This window comes from Gracilinanus agilis, chromosome 4 (assembly GCF_016433145.1).
Source record: "Gracilinanus agilis isolate LMUSP501 chromosome 4, AgileGrace, whole genome shotgun sequence".
Lineage (NCBI taxonomy): Eukaryota > Metazoa > Chordata > Mammalia > Didelphimorphia > Didelphidae > Gracilinanus > Gracilinanus agilis.
Genome location: NC_058133.1, coordinates 510,800,124 through 510,814,351, shown reverse-complemented (window position 1 = coordinate 510,814,351; position 14,228 = coordinate 510,800,124). Strand labels below are relative to the sequence as shown.

General features: G+C 54.5%; 1 protein-coding gene across 1 annotated transcript in view; it reads right to left on the bottom strand.

Moving 5' to 3' along the window:
• Positions 1–13,240: 13,240 nt before the first annotated feature.
• NMUR1 (neuromedin U receptor 1) overlaps positions 13,241–14,228 on the bottom strand; it is a 13,214-nt gene continuing 12,226 nt past the window's right edge. Inside the window, exons 3-4 of the mRNA XM_044675656.1 lie at positions 13,906–14,222; positions 13,241–13,527 (exon numbers count right to left, since the gene is read on the bottom strand). Coding sequence (XP_044531591.1) covers positions 13,241–13,527; positions 13,906–14,222 — 604 coding nt within the window. The remainder of the gene's footprint in view (positions 13,528–13,905; positions 14,223–14,228) is intronic.

Below are 14,228 nucleotides of genomic sequence, written 5' to 3'. Positions count from 1 at the left end.
TTGTGCTGGGGCCAGCTCTAACATCATTACATTTTCAGTGGGAACATTTGTGCCTGGGAAATTGTTACAAATCAGGGCTTGTTGATGGAGCAGCCCGAAAAGTGTCCTTTGTTTTAAATCCTTACTTTCCTTCTTAGTAACCATTCTATGGCAGAAGGGCAAGGGCTAGGCAGAGTTAAGTGACCTTCCAGGGTTACATGGCTAGGAAGTGTGAAGCCACATTTGAACCCAGATCCTTCTCGCTTCAGGCTTGGTGCTTTATCCACTGTGCCATCTAGCTGCCCCCTAGATTTAGTTTTAATAATGCTGATTATGATTAAAAAAAAAATGTGGCCTTTTCTCGGAAGAAATGATTTCTAAACATGTACAGGGCTCAAATTATTGTTTTGTTGTCTAGACTTGGAAAGTTTTTTACTAACGCAGATCATGCTTTAAAATGTGTCTTGCTTTCCATTTCCCCCTGGAGAGAGTTTCCGAACATTTTCCAGCACGCCCCTGCACGGGCCTGTTTGTAGGCCGAGGGACAGGGAAAGGTTGAAGGCCAGAAAGGAAAGCAAGATGTGGGCTCAATGCTAGTGTGGCTAGTTGGAGAGTCTATAAATACCCCCGAAGTTAAGCCCAAACTCTTCACGATGTCAGTAAAGGCTTGGCCCAACATGGCCGGGACCTTCCCTTTGCCACTGACATCCCGGCTCCTGACTCCTGTTGAGAGGGCCGCCATCTTTTCAGTTCCACTGGATCCCAGTCCTGGAGCCTTCCTAGCCTCTTTCCTCTCCTTTGCCTGCCCCACCTTATTGATTCTACCTGCTGGATGGTATCTCTCCCTCGATCTCCTGGCTCCCCGCTTCTTTCCCTTCTTTCCATCCTAACAGCCCCCTCTCACCTTTCATTTAAGCTGCTCTAATAACCACCCTCCGATTCCTACGCCTCCCAAGCCATGCCCCACACAGCTGCTCCCACAGTGATCTTCCCAAGGCCCCTCTGCATTCAAGAGAATCCAAAGGCTTACCATGTGCCGAGTACCATGGCTGGGGGAGAGGGATGTTTGAGCCAAAAGGGGCAAAGGACAGTCCCTGCCCCAACAACTATAACCCCCCAAAAGAGGGAAGACTCACCAGAGGGCTTGGGAGAAGCTTCTAAGAAGCTGGGGTTTTAGCTGGGACTTGAGAGGCCAGTAAGGAGAGGTGGGAATGGGGGACAGTCCCAGAACAGCCCAGAGACAAGAGAGGGAAGGCCAGGGTCACTGGACTGGGAAATGGAGTTTAAGAACACTGGAAAGGCAAGAGGGGCAGGTTGCAAAGGGCCTTGAATGCCAAACAATTTTGTCTTTAATTCTGGAGGCCATAGGGAGCCGCTGGAACTTGGGGCAAATCACTTTGGTGGCTGGACAGAGAGCGGACAGGAGTGGGGAGAGCCTCGAGGCAGGCCAGCTCACCAGCAGCTATTGCAATAGTCATACATACATTCAGTACAAACTCCTCTGCTTGGCATGCTGAGCCTTCCACAACCAGGCTCCCACTGACCTTTCTGGGCTTCTTATACATCCCTCCTTTCACACAGTCTATATTTAATCCACCCTCCATGGATTTCTTGCTGTTTCTCTTGTAACACGTCATCTCCCATCACCATGCCTTTGCACAGGCAGTCCCCTTTACCTGAAATGCTCCCCCTCCTCATTTCTGGCCACCACCCCCCCTTTCCAAAGGCAAGTCCCTCAAAGCTCAGTTCGGAAGCCTGACCTGTACTCTTTCCCCCCAGCCACTAATGAGACCCTGAACTGATTTTGCTTTTCCCTCATTCACAGTTTGTACTTAGTGCTCCTTTTGTTTGCTCTGAGTAGAAGCTTCTTGCAGGCAGAGCTGAGGCAGGGGATTAATTATTGAAAAACCCATGCTGGTTTGCCTGCTTGGGGACCAGGGCAGTGTTGACAGGAGGGGACGGCCTCCACGGGATGGGGAAGGATCCCAAATCAAATTAGCTGGTGCCATCTTATATCCCCCTCCCTAATTCCCAGCAGGTCCACAAACCAGACCCTCCATCCCCAGTGCCTGGGACCGTGGGGATGCTCCGACCTCCTCGGCTCCCTTTAAGTCCCAGCTAGAATCCGGCCTCCTTCCGGAAGCCTTCCCCAGTGCCTCTTACCTCTGGGCCTTGCCTTTGTCCACCATCTCCCCTGTTCCAGGTAGAAAGCTTGCTTTGTCCAGGGATAATTGTTTGCCTGAGGAGGTGGCCCTCATTAGCCAGGAACTCCCCAGGGCAGGGACTGTCTTTTAGCCTCTTTTAGTATCTCTTTTAGTATCTGAGGCACTTAGCCCAGTGCCTGGCACACAGGAGGCAACTAATAAATGTTAACTGATTGACTGATTGACTTAGTGCTTACTCCTTGGAAAAGGCCCAGCCTGCCCAAGAAAGGAGGGGACCTTCCAGAAGTCACTTGGACCCTTAGCAAGCCTTAAGGGGCTGCTGTGTGCCGCCAGGCACTGGGCTAAGTGCTGGGGGTCAAAGAAAAGCCGAGTGGTCCAGGGAGCCGTGAGCGGGGCCTGTGCCACGGGGTTGGCTCTGGGACCTCCCTGAGAGAGAGGGTGGAGGGGAAAGCTTGGCTATTTGGAGGGAGAACAGGCCAGCGGCTAAGCCCGACACCAAGCTGTGAGCCTGGGGCACAGGGAGGCTGGGATGGTGCATATCCCATAATAAAGGGGGCAAAGAGAGGCCTGGGGGGAGGAAAGGTATGTTGAGTTGTGGGTTAGTCCAGGGGACAGCCCTGGGCCAATGCGTGTGAATACTCTGAAAATAATGTATGGAAAACAGAAATGATTCACAGCCAGCTCTCTTCTCCCCTTCTCCATGTCCTCAAACTCTTGGGCATTCTTACTCCCAAAGGTCACCTTAGAAGAGGGAAAGCCAGAAAGATGGCACTACGGTTTCTAGGACTTCAGAGTTGAAAGGGCCCTCGGTGGCCCTGCTGCCCATGCCCCATTCCCAGAAGGTGCTCCCTCTGGGATGTAGCTGACAGACAAGTGGTCATTCGGCCTCTGTGTAAAGTCTTTCAGACATCTCTAAGGGGGGCAGCCAGGTGGCTCAGTGGATAGAGAGTCAGGCCTAGAGATGGAAGGTCCCGAGTTCAGATCCAGCTTCAGACACTTCCTAGCTGTGAGACCCTGGGCAAGTCACTTGACCCCCACCCCCTATCCCCTACTGCTCTTCTGCCTTGGAACAGATTACTCAGTATTGATTCTGTTCTGAGATGGAAGGGACGAGTTTTTAAAAATTAAAAACACAAACCATCTCCCAGTAGCCATCTGACTTATGGGTGGTTCCAATAGTTAGGAGGAAGGATTTTTCCTGGCACAAATGAAATTTGATAGACCAACAGCACTAATGAATATCAATGCAAAAATTGGACATAAAATCCTGTCAAGAAGATAATCATCTTCAGTGGATGGAGAGTCAGGCCTAGAGACTCTGGGTCCTGGGTTCCAATCTGGCCTCAGACACTTCCCCGCTGGGTGACCCTGGGCAAGTCACTTGACCCCCATTGCCTAGCCCTTACCACTCTTCTACCTTGGAGCCAATACACAGTATTGACTCCAAGATGGAAGGTGAGGGTTTAAAAAAAAAAGAAGAAGATAATCATCTGTTATGATGAAGATGTAGTTATACCAGAAATGTGGTGCCAGCCACTGGGCCACGTACAACAACCCTGAGAGGTAGGTGCTACTATTATCCTTATTTTATTGTTAAGGAAACTGAGGTCAATGGATCAAAGAGACTTGCTTTAGGTTACATAGCTAGTGTCTGAAATCTAGATTTGAATTCGGGTCTCCCTGACTCCAGAAACCCCTCAAATGAAGACAACCATGGGTTTATCTTAATAGATGCAGAAAAAACCTTTGACAAAAAGTAAAACACCAACATGCTAAAAATCCCACAAAATATCGGCATAGAGATATTTTTAAAAATATAAAGGTATCACTGTAAAACCAAAAGGAGGGGGCAGCTGGGTAGCCCAGTGGATTGAGAGTCAGGCCTAGAGACGGGAGGTCCTGGGTTCAAATCTGGCCTCAGATACTTCCCAGCTGTGTGACTCTGGGCAAGTCACTTGACCCCCATTGCCTAACCCTTAGTGCTCTTCTGCCTTGAAACCAATACACAGTATTGATTCCAGGACAGAAGGTGAGGGTTAAAAAAAAAAAAACAAAAAAAAAAGGAAGCATCATATTCAACGGGGATGTACTAGAAGGTTCCCAGCACACACAGGAGTAAAGCAAAGTGCCTATTCACCCCACTATTAATTGATGCTGTTCTAGAAATGCCAACAAAAGCAATAAGATAAAAAAAATTAATGATATAAAGACAGCTATGGTGACTCTGGGTAGAGAGCCAGGTCTAGAGATGGAAGGTCCTGAGTTCAAATGTGACCTCAGAGACTTCCTAGCTGTGTGACCCTGGACAAGTCACTGAACTCCCATTGACTAGCCCTTACCACTCTTCTGCCTTGGAACTGATACTTAGTATTGACTCTAGGATGGAAGATAAGGGTTGGGGGGGTGGGGAAGACACAGAGGGCTAAAGCTAACCCTTCTTACAAATGACACTCAGAACATTTTGGGGATCATCCATGAAACTTGAGAAAATTAATAGCTTCCCCCAGGTTGCAGATGACAAAATAAACCCACAACAAACTCCAAGACAGGGAAACATCATTCAAAAGAACCCCAAAATGCTTTCTACAACAAAAACGCGTGTACAGATTCGATGGCGATGACGATGCACCCCTTAAAGAAATAAAGAGCAAGTGAAATGGTTGGAGGAACTGTCAGTGCTCATGGCTGGACCTTTCCATCTGATAAAAATAATACTCCTCCCCAAGTTAGCGGGACTTTAATGCTATTCTAAATCATCCAAAGAACTCGGGGAAAAATAATCATTCTTTTGGGGGACAAAAGGAGATGTGGAATATCCAGAGAAATGATGAAGAGGAGGGGAAATAGCATCTCCAGTGCTCAAATTACATCATTAAGCAGCAATCATCAGTGCAATCTGGTATTGGTTAAAACTATAGAGAAGTAGATAAAGGGAACTGCCTAGATAAGGGGATGCTCAGAAACAAGGGAACTCAGCCCAATTTTGAATAAACCTGAAAACAAACTATTCAGGAAATGACTTCCTTTTGTTTTTAAAACAACAAAACAGCCACTGGGAGGTGACTCAGTGGCTGGAGAGTCAGGCCAGGTTCAAATATGACCTCTGATACTTCCTAGCCCTGTGACCCTGGGCAAGTCACTTGAGCCCTGCCTAGCCCTTATCACTCTGATGCCTATTAAGCTTGTGGACCACTAAGACCCTCAGATTTTCAAGAAAAGGGATCCATCCCATCCTCTGGGCCTCTCTCAGCCTTTACTTTGTGACCAATTTTTTTTAACCCAACACCAACCCTTTACCTTTATCCTTATTGGATTTCACTGTGTTTGACTCAGTCTACAGCCCTAGTCTGTTAAGATCTTTAGGAATCCTGATGCCACCATTCAGCGCGTGAACTCTCCCATCTTGGTGCCATCTCCAGATTAAATAAATCTGCCATCTTGGCCTTTATCCACGTCATTGATGTTCAGACCATTTAGAAACATTCATTGCGCTGCTGGTACTTGGAATGTGAGATTTTTGGCCAATGAACAAGCACCGGAGTGGGAGAAGGGGATGACCCGCGTCCCCAGACATTCGAAAGGAAACCAGAAGATGTGATAAAACTGCGGCTGAAAGGAAGGAGCTGGAAGAGTTTTGTGGGACACAGGAAAGAAGATGAGCTTACTGTATGCCAGGCACTGTGCCCGAACACTACAAACAACTACTCTCGGAGGCAGATGCTGCTTTTACCCCCTTTTTCCAGTTGAGGAAACTGAGGCAGGCAGAGGTAAAGTGACTTACCCAGGGTCACACCAACAGTCAGTGTCTGCATTTGAACGCAGTCTTCCCGATTCCAGACCCAGCGCTCTATCCACTGGACCACCAGCTCCCGGATGGAGTCGAGTTGCCCACAGAGTGGCAGCTCCCCCACTCACCCCCGAAAGAAGAGCATCAGAAAAACCAGCCAGATGTATGATAGGCCCGCACGCCTGCCCCTACCCGGCCCAGGACGCAGCTCGTGTCCCCGGGCAGGAGCCGTAAAGGTCCAGGACTCCTCGTCCCTTTAAAACTCTCCCTTCCTGAGGGAAGAGGCAAAAGGCATTCAATACAAAAACCAACTCGCCTTTAGAAAGCCTCAGAGATGTTTATGGTTACTATTGTTTCCTATAAGCCCTTAGCTTCCCGCTTAGAATCCATGCTCTCAGGTCCAAGGCAGAAGAGCAGCAGGGCTGGGCAATGGGGGTTCAAATGACTTGCCCAGGGTCACACAGCTGGGAAGGTTTGAACCCAGGACTCCTCCTCTCTAGGCCTGGCTCTCTATCCACTGAGCCACCCGGCTGCCCCTAGAGATGATTATTATTCAGCGAGAGAGAAACAGGGAATAGTATAGCTTAGAGAAGACCCCAGTGTGGATGGGAAGAGCCATCCCAAGGGACTGTCTTCAAATATTCCCCTGCTTGGCCCTGGGGGAAGGAGGGGGCGGAAGTGACAGAAACACAACCGAGGTTTGAGGTCTAGAGAAGCTTCCTCAAGATGAGCCTGGGCTGCCTGGAGGAGGTGGGCTGCTGCAGGGGACTCGGCCCTGGCCGGCAGCCTCCGCTCCTCACTTGGTCTTTCTGGCTCCCCGGCTTAGCCCGGCTGGGCAGTCAATCAAACGCCCCCGAGGGGGCTGGTTGCTCCCCCAGCTCCTCTCTTGGGGTGCTGGATGCCTCCTGCCATGTTGCCCAGCCACCCCTTGTCCTCCTTACTGCCCCAACAGGACAGCCAGCCCTTCCCTTTGGGGGCCCCAGAGGCCTCTCCAGCCCCTTTACCTTTCCTGGGCCGGCTGCCTGCTCTGGGCCCTTCCAGGCGAGGCTCCCTTCCTTCTTCTGCCTGGGCCGCTGACGCCGCCTGGCTGGCCTCTTCCATCTCCGCCCCCCAGCCCGGCTGCCTCCCCTGCACCAACCCCATCTTTCCCCCCCCAGAGCCCGGAGCCCAGCTGAGGCCAACTCTGCCTCCTCAGACCCCACCTCAGCTGATTCTTATAGCCGCGGCCAATGACGCCCAGGTGCCTCGGCCTGGACCTCCTCGGCCTGGACCTCCTCGGCTGGAGGGGCGGCCCCAAGGCCTGGGCTGGGAGCCTCAGAAGAGAGTCCGCCATGGATAGCATCAGAGACCGGCAGCTCCTTCCTTCACGCCCTCCCCCTGCATCCAGCGTCGGTACCCCGGCCCGGGGTGCCTCGCCGGGTCCGGGGGAGAAAAAGGGAAGCGTCCCTGCCTCGGGGAGCCATGCTGGATGGACAGACGGGTCAGAGACGGCCCCTCGGCCGCCCTCCGTAGTGGGCCTGGACGTCTCTTCTTAGGGGTGGGGGGGGGTCTGTCCATCCATCGGGGCGCGCAGCCTCGCATGCCGTTGGCTCATCTCTCAGACTGCAGACTCCGGTGTTGGCCAACAAGGCCTTTGGCTCCCTGAGGAGGCCGTGGTGGCTTGTTCCCTTGGGGCCGAGGAGCCTGGACGAGTCTCCCCCCAAATCGGGAACCGGAGGCACGTGGTCTGGTCTCTGGCTGCCTCCGTTTACAGAGGAAGAAAAGAGAATCTCCCTGAGAAGGTGGCAAAGCTTCTAAGTGGCAACTTCAGGATTTGAACCCAAGACTTCTGGCTCTGAGCCCATCCTTCTTCCCTCTTGACGCTCCTAAGGCTCGCAGGGCGGCAGAGGCCCTGCCAGGAAAGAGGAGCCCGAGAAGGCTTCCTCCTTTTCTGGGGGCCGAGGGGGGCCCTTCATCCACCACCCCTGGCTTTTGTGTATGGGGGTAACTGGAGAGCTCATGAGAGGCCCCCCACTCTGCACCCAAAGTCCGGGGGCTCTGGAGGTCATCCCAGAGGGGGAGAATGAGGGTGCCTGAGGGTGGGGGCCTCAGCTATTTCCCCATATTCCTGCCTCCTTTTCAGGAAAACAGACCAATGAGGGCTCACAGAGGGGCAGCCAGGGAGGGAGGGGTCAAGCTTCTCCCTCAGAGTCCAGCCCGAGGGACAGTTTCTCTGGTCATCCTGGAGGGCGGCTCCCATCCGGGCCCAGGCTGAACCCCCAGAAGAAGGGCCTGGAAAGCTGGGAACGATCGTTGTTCAGTCGTGTCTGACTCTGCCCCCACGTGGGGTCTTCTTGGCAGAGATCCTGGAGGGGTTTGTCGTTTCCTTCTCCAGCTCACTTGACAGAGGAGGAAACTGAGGCCAATGGGGAAATGACTCGCCCAGGATCACCTAGCTAGGAAGTGTCTAAGGTCAGATTTGAACTCAGGTCTTCCTGACGCTAGGTCTGGCGCTCTACTCCCTGAACCAGCTAGCTCCCCGTGGGAAGCACAGTAGAGGCAAAATAGTCCAACCCATTTATTTATTTATTTATCCCCGCCCATTTATTTTTTACAAATGGGGAAACTGAGGCCCAGGGATGGGAAAAAGTCGTGCTGGAGGTCACAAACTGGGGTGTCCTGACTCACAATTCCATGCTCTTTGCAGGAAGCCAGGCAGAGGCTGCAGCATCTCTTGGCCTTCCATTGGGGTTCCCAAAGCCCGGGGGGCATTTCCAGCCAAAGCTGGAAGGAGGTGGAGGGCAGGAAGTCCAGGGGAGGAACCGTCGCGCTCAGGGGGATGTGAGGCCTGTGACGAGGGGAGCCCCGGCCCTGGGGAGACTTCCTTCCTCTGCCACCAACAACAGGTCTCTGCTCTCTGAGCCTGCTGAGCGCTTCCTCTCTTGGGGGATGGACACCCCCTCCCACAAGGCCCTCCAGGGAAGGGGTTGCCCTCCCTCTCTCTCGGCCTCCCCATCCCCGGCTTTGGGGAGAAGCCGAGTCCACACAAGTGATCGGAAACTGCTTTGTGATGTTCTTGGTCCGGTGACTCAGACCGAAACCCTCCTGCATCTCGGAGGAGAACCAGCAGGCTCTGGGAAAAGAACAGGGGCTTTCCGGGCAGAGGGTCCGGGTTCAAGTCCTGCCTTGGCTGCCCAGTGACTGGGTGACCTTAGGAAATTAAAGGCCTCCTCTGGGCCTCCTCTGTGAAATGGGGAAATCTGGCTGCAGGATTGGAGTCCAGGTGCCTGTGCCAGTCGGGTGCCACCAGGTGGCGCGATCAGGTCTGTTGAGGATCTGCAGAAACTAGGAAGTTGTGGGGAGCCAGAAGGCAACCCAGGGCCTCTGGGGAAACGTTGAGCACCTGGGCAGCCGTGGGGGGCAGGGAACCCCGAGTGCTGGGCTCTTCTCCCCATGTGTGCTGAGAGCCAGAGCACCAGCTAGGGGGCCGGGACTGAGCTCAGAATCCTGCCTCGGACTCTGCCTACTTGTGTGTGACCTTGGACCAGTCACTTCCCATTGCCCTGCTCCCCTTCTAGCTCCGCCTGGTGGGGGATCCGGGTCCCCAATCCAGTCCGGGTCAGAGGGAGGGGGTGTGTGTCCGGGACAGAGACTGGAGGAACTGGCCCTTAAGGACTAGGGCCCCCTCCCTCCGCCCCCCAGGGGCCCTCCTCAGACCCCCTCCTCCCCAGAGCCCCTGTGGTCCAGCAGCCCTGGCCCTGGCTCCCGGCAGCCCTGCAGATGCCTCTCTGGGTGCTGCATCCTGCGTCCCGCTGCTGGCACACAGGGGCCGGGGGCCGAGCCCAGATGCCGGAGTCTGAGAACCTGGTTTCAGATCGACCTCGGACGCTCACCCTTGGGTGGTCTTGGGCCAGTGACTTAACCTCCCCGGCCTCAGTTTCCCCATCTGTCCAAAAAGGAAGAAAGACAAGTGTGGGGAACAGATGGCAGCACGATTGGTGGGTCAGGAACATTGGCAGGGGGTTGAGGGGAAAGAAGGCTGGAAGCCGGATCAGCGCGGGGTGGCTCTCAGCCCCCAGCAGAGGAGTTTGAATTTTACTCTAATGGGGAGTCCCGGAAAGCCCTTTTTTCTTCTCATTTTTCCTTTTTCACGCCGGGTCATGCAAGGAGCACCATTTCTGAGCAAACTCCGACATTCCATCTTCCTGTCAATCCTGTGGATTGGGTTCAAGGCAGAACCTAGCCATGGGGTGAAGTGACTCGTCTGAGGGCAGATTTGAACCCAGGACCTCCCGTTCTAGGCTTGGCTCTGTATTCACAGAGCGCCATCAGTATGTTTTTGTTTTTTTTTAACCCTTGTACTTCGGTGTATTGTCTCATAGGTGGAAGATTGGTAAGGGTGGGTAATGGGGGTCAAGTGACTTGCCCAGGGTCACACAGCTGGGAAGTGGCTGAGGCCGGGTTTGAACCTAGGATCTCCCATCTCTAGGCCTGACTCTCACTCCACTGAGCTACCCAGCTGCCCCATCAGAATGTTTTTAAAAAAGACCCGGGTAGCCTCTTCGCTATATTTCCGGGAGACTCAGCCGGGTGATGGTCCGGATCCAAAAAGATTCTGACAGCCTGGCCTGAGCCGAGTCAAGGATCTGGTTTGATGGGGATCCACGTGAAGCCTGGCACTTGGGTGTGTGAAGATGGGACTGACTCTCCCCCGGCCTACTTTTAAATTGAATCAGTCAAAAGCATAGACACCCCTACTTAACCCCAAGCAGGGGAGGTCTGCAAGCCCCCTACCAGAGTGGGTGACAACTCCAGAAGTGCCTGACCACCCCCTGGGCAGTGCTAAGCAAACTTCAAGACTGCAATTGGTCCCTGTAAGGCGGAGGAAGGGACAGGAAGTGATGTAGAAAAAGGACTATAAAAGATGAGGAACTTCCTGTGCAGCAGGTCTTCTTCCTGAATTTTCAGGTTGGAGGATCTTCTCCTTCCAGACTTTGGGCTGAGGCTTCCCTTGGTCCTGGGGCTCTGGCTCTTGGACTGCTTCTGGTAAGGCTGTTCCTGGATCTCCTCCCTTTGGAGCTTCTCCTGGTGGTAAGAAACTAACCCTCCTTTCCTGGCTTCTGGAGAGATTAGTTCCAGAGAGGCCTCCCCTTCTTGGAGGAGGCCGCGTGGGTGGAGCCCTTGCTTAATTCACCACCGAGTCCTCTGGCTGAGGGGTTAATGAGCCCTGCATGGGTCGAGCCAGGGACCCGAGCAACATTTAGGGGGATAGGCTGGACTTCTTACTCCACCCTCTTTCACATTTCTCTACTTTCCTCGTTCCACTTCTGTCAATAAAGCCCCTAAAAGTCATTTTGACTTGGGCTGTATTCACTTTAAAACTGGCAACCACAGTATTAGCATAGAATTCTTATATATTTAGTCCAACCATAAAATTTAATTCCTCACAGGTGCAAAACATCCATTGCAGAAGCATGCAGAGAGGGAAGAACAAGAGAGACACAGCTGGATGATTTTGTTGTTGTCATTGTCATTTCCCTATTTGGGGTTTTCTTGGCAAAGATACTGGAGTGGTTTGCTATTTCCCTCTCCAGCTCATTTTACAGATGAGGCAAACAGGATAAAGTGACTTGCCCAGGGTCACCTGGCTAATAAGTGCCTGATACTGGATTTGAACTCAGATCTTCCTGACTCCAGCCCCAGCGCTTTTCCACCATACCACCTTAGCTGCCCAGCTAGAGCCTAGTTTGTATGAAAAAAGATCTGGGGATCTTAGTGGCCTCGAAGCTCACTCTCAGTCCTTACTACGACATGACAGCAGCAACGCTAATTCAGTCTTGGACACGGTACTAGAAGTAAACGTTCAGGACGAGGGTTCAGGATTGAGGAGGTCCTCCAAAAAGTGAGAACCCCTTGAGCCGGGGCTGGCGAGGGGATTGGGAGCTAGACTGCCTGAGACATAGTGGAGAGCCCCCGGACGCTTCCCCTCTGGCGATTTCCGGGGTTGGCCATCGTCCTCAAATGAACCCACGATGTCTCGTTTCTGTATCGTGTCCCCAGCAAGCCGGTCCTAGAAGGAGAGAATGTTAGAGAGGAATGAGGAGGGAAAATGCCAGTGAGAGCACACCCCACATTCTGCACCCAGGGGCCCCCACGTCTGCAAGCAAGGGAGTGTCTGCAACGTCCAAAACACCCAGACTGTTCCTTCTGGTCCCCAGAGGGCAGAGCTGGCTCTAAGCCCAGGAAGAGGGTCTGGGGTCCCCAGGAGGAAGGACTGAAGGGGCCACCCTCCACTAGGGCCAGGTCTGACCGTGTCACCCCCCTGCTCCACCAACTCCCTCCTGAGGCTCCCTATTGCCTCCAGGACTAAATCCTCTGTCTGGCATTCGAGGCTCTTCATGACTGGCCTCTACCTTTTCAGTGGGTCTTCCCATGCCCACCATGTTCTCTTTCATCCAGTGACACGAGTCTCCTGGCTGCTCCTGGCTAGAGACCCTGCATCTCCCACCTCTGGGCACCTTCCCTGGCTGTGCTTCCTGCCTCCTCCCTGGCTCCTGGCTAGCATCCCACCTTCCCCTAGAGCTCCCACACTTCTTTGGCCTGTCGCCCCCTTTCCAGAAAAAATATTCCTTAGCCCCCTGGAAGTTAACTTTTTAAAACTTTTAATAGCAATTAACAGGAAAGATCAATGCCCCCGTGGCCATCACGGCTCCCTGGATCGCCGCAGCACCACCAGGGGGCGGTGGCGCCCACTTTGGGAATCTGCTCTAGATGTTTCCAGTCCCTTGTGCTGGACTCTCGCCCCGAGCTCACCCCAGCTTGTCACTCCTGTCTCGTCTGCCCAAAGGGGCACCCTGGGGCCTCTGGCACCGAACACGTGCCAATTGGTGCCATGAGAATAGGGGGGCTCTGAGGGCAAGGACGCCCAAGTAAGTGAAAAAGAGGTCTGGGGATGGACCGACCCCCTAATTCTTAACGGAACGTACTGTCCACATGGTGGCCAGGAAGTGCATGGAGGACCTGATAGGTACTCACCAGCTGTGTGACCCTGGGCAAGTCACTTAGTCTCGCTGCCTGCCTCAGTTTCTTCATCTGTAAAATGGGGGTCATAAAAGCATCTGCTCCCAGGCTTGTTCTGAAGACCTTGTAAAGTGCCCGGCACACAGCAGGTGCCCAATGCCCACTTCCTTCTTTTCCTTGCTCCCTGCCTGGGTGACCCCCTCTATGAGAGGTTGGCCCGGAGGACCGCCGAGCTCTTCTCTCTCCAAGGCCGGCTCTCCGGCCACCCTCCCCTCCAGCCAGGAGCCCCAGTCCCCGCCGGGCCCCTTCTTCAGGGGTGGGCCTGGGGCTGATGAGGAAGCAGAGGCAGCCCAGCCCGGGGCTGCCTCCCCCCGGGGATGCCCAGGGCCTGGCGGAAGGCCTCTCGGAAGCGGCTGGACAGGAGGCTGTAGAGCACGGGGTTGGCGGCGGAGCTCAGGTAGAAGAAGACGCCCGACGCCACGTGCACGTACTCGAAGGCCTGCAGCAGCTCCTCCGTCCAGTGGGACACGCAGCTCCACATGAGGCGGTCCACGTGGAAGGGGGCCCAGCAGACCCCGAACACCACGACCAGCACGACTGCAAGACAGAGACCCCCCCCCCAGGGTGACTCGTGGGGCCTCGGACCCCGGCGGGCCCTAAAATGTGGGTGTCCTTGCTAGCTCCGTGTGTGACCTGAGCCACCTCTGGGGCCTCAGTTTCCCCGCCTGTAAAATGAGAGGGTCAGCCTCAGTGGCCTCCAAGGTTCCTGCCTTTTCTCAGTCTGTGACCTAAGCCACTTCTGGGGTCTGTAAGAGGGAGATTTTACACAGGCCTCAGTTTCCCCATCTGTAAAATGAGAGGGTCGGCCTCAGTGGCCTCCAAGGCCCCGCCGTCTCTGGGTCTGGGGCCTCGGTTTCCCCATCGGTGAGGGAGGGGGCTGGGCGGGGTCCCCTTCTCCCCCCCCCCCAGACTCACACAGCATCTTGGTGACGGGCCGCCTGGCGGGGCTGCCCCCGGCCCAGAGGCGCCGCTCCCTGCGCAGCCGCAGGCCGATGAGCAGGTAGAGGGTGCTGAGCAGCGCCATGGGGAGGCCGAAGAAGAGCAGGGCCGTGGCCTGCACCACGGCGTTGTAGAGGCGCCGCGGCCGCACCAGTGTGCAGATGGCCGTGTGGGGCACCGCGCCGCGGCCGGGCACGTGCAGCTCGCGCAGGCCGTGCAGGCTGGTGTTGGGCAGCGCGCAGAGCACGGCGGCCGCCCACAGGCCGCCCACCACGCGCCGGGCGCGCGCCCGGCTCCCC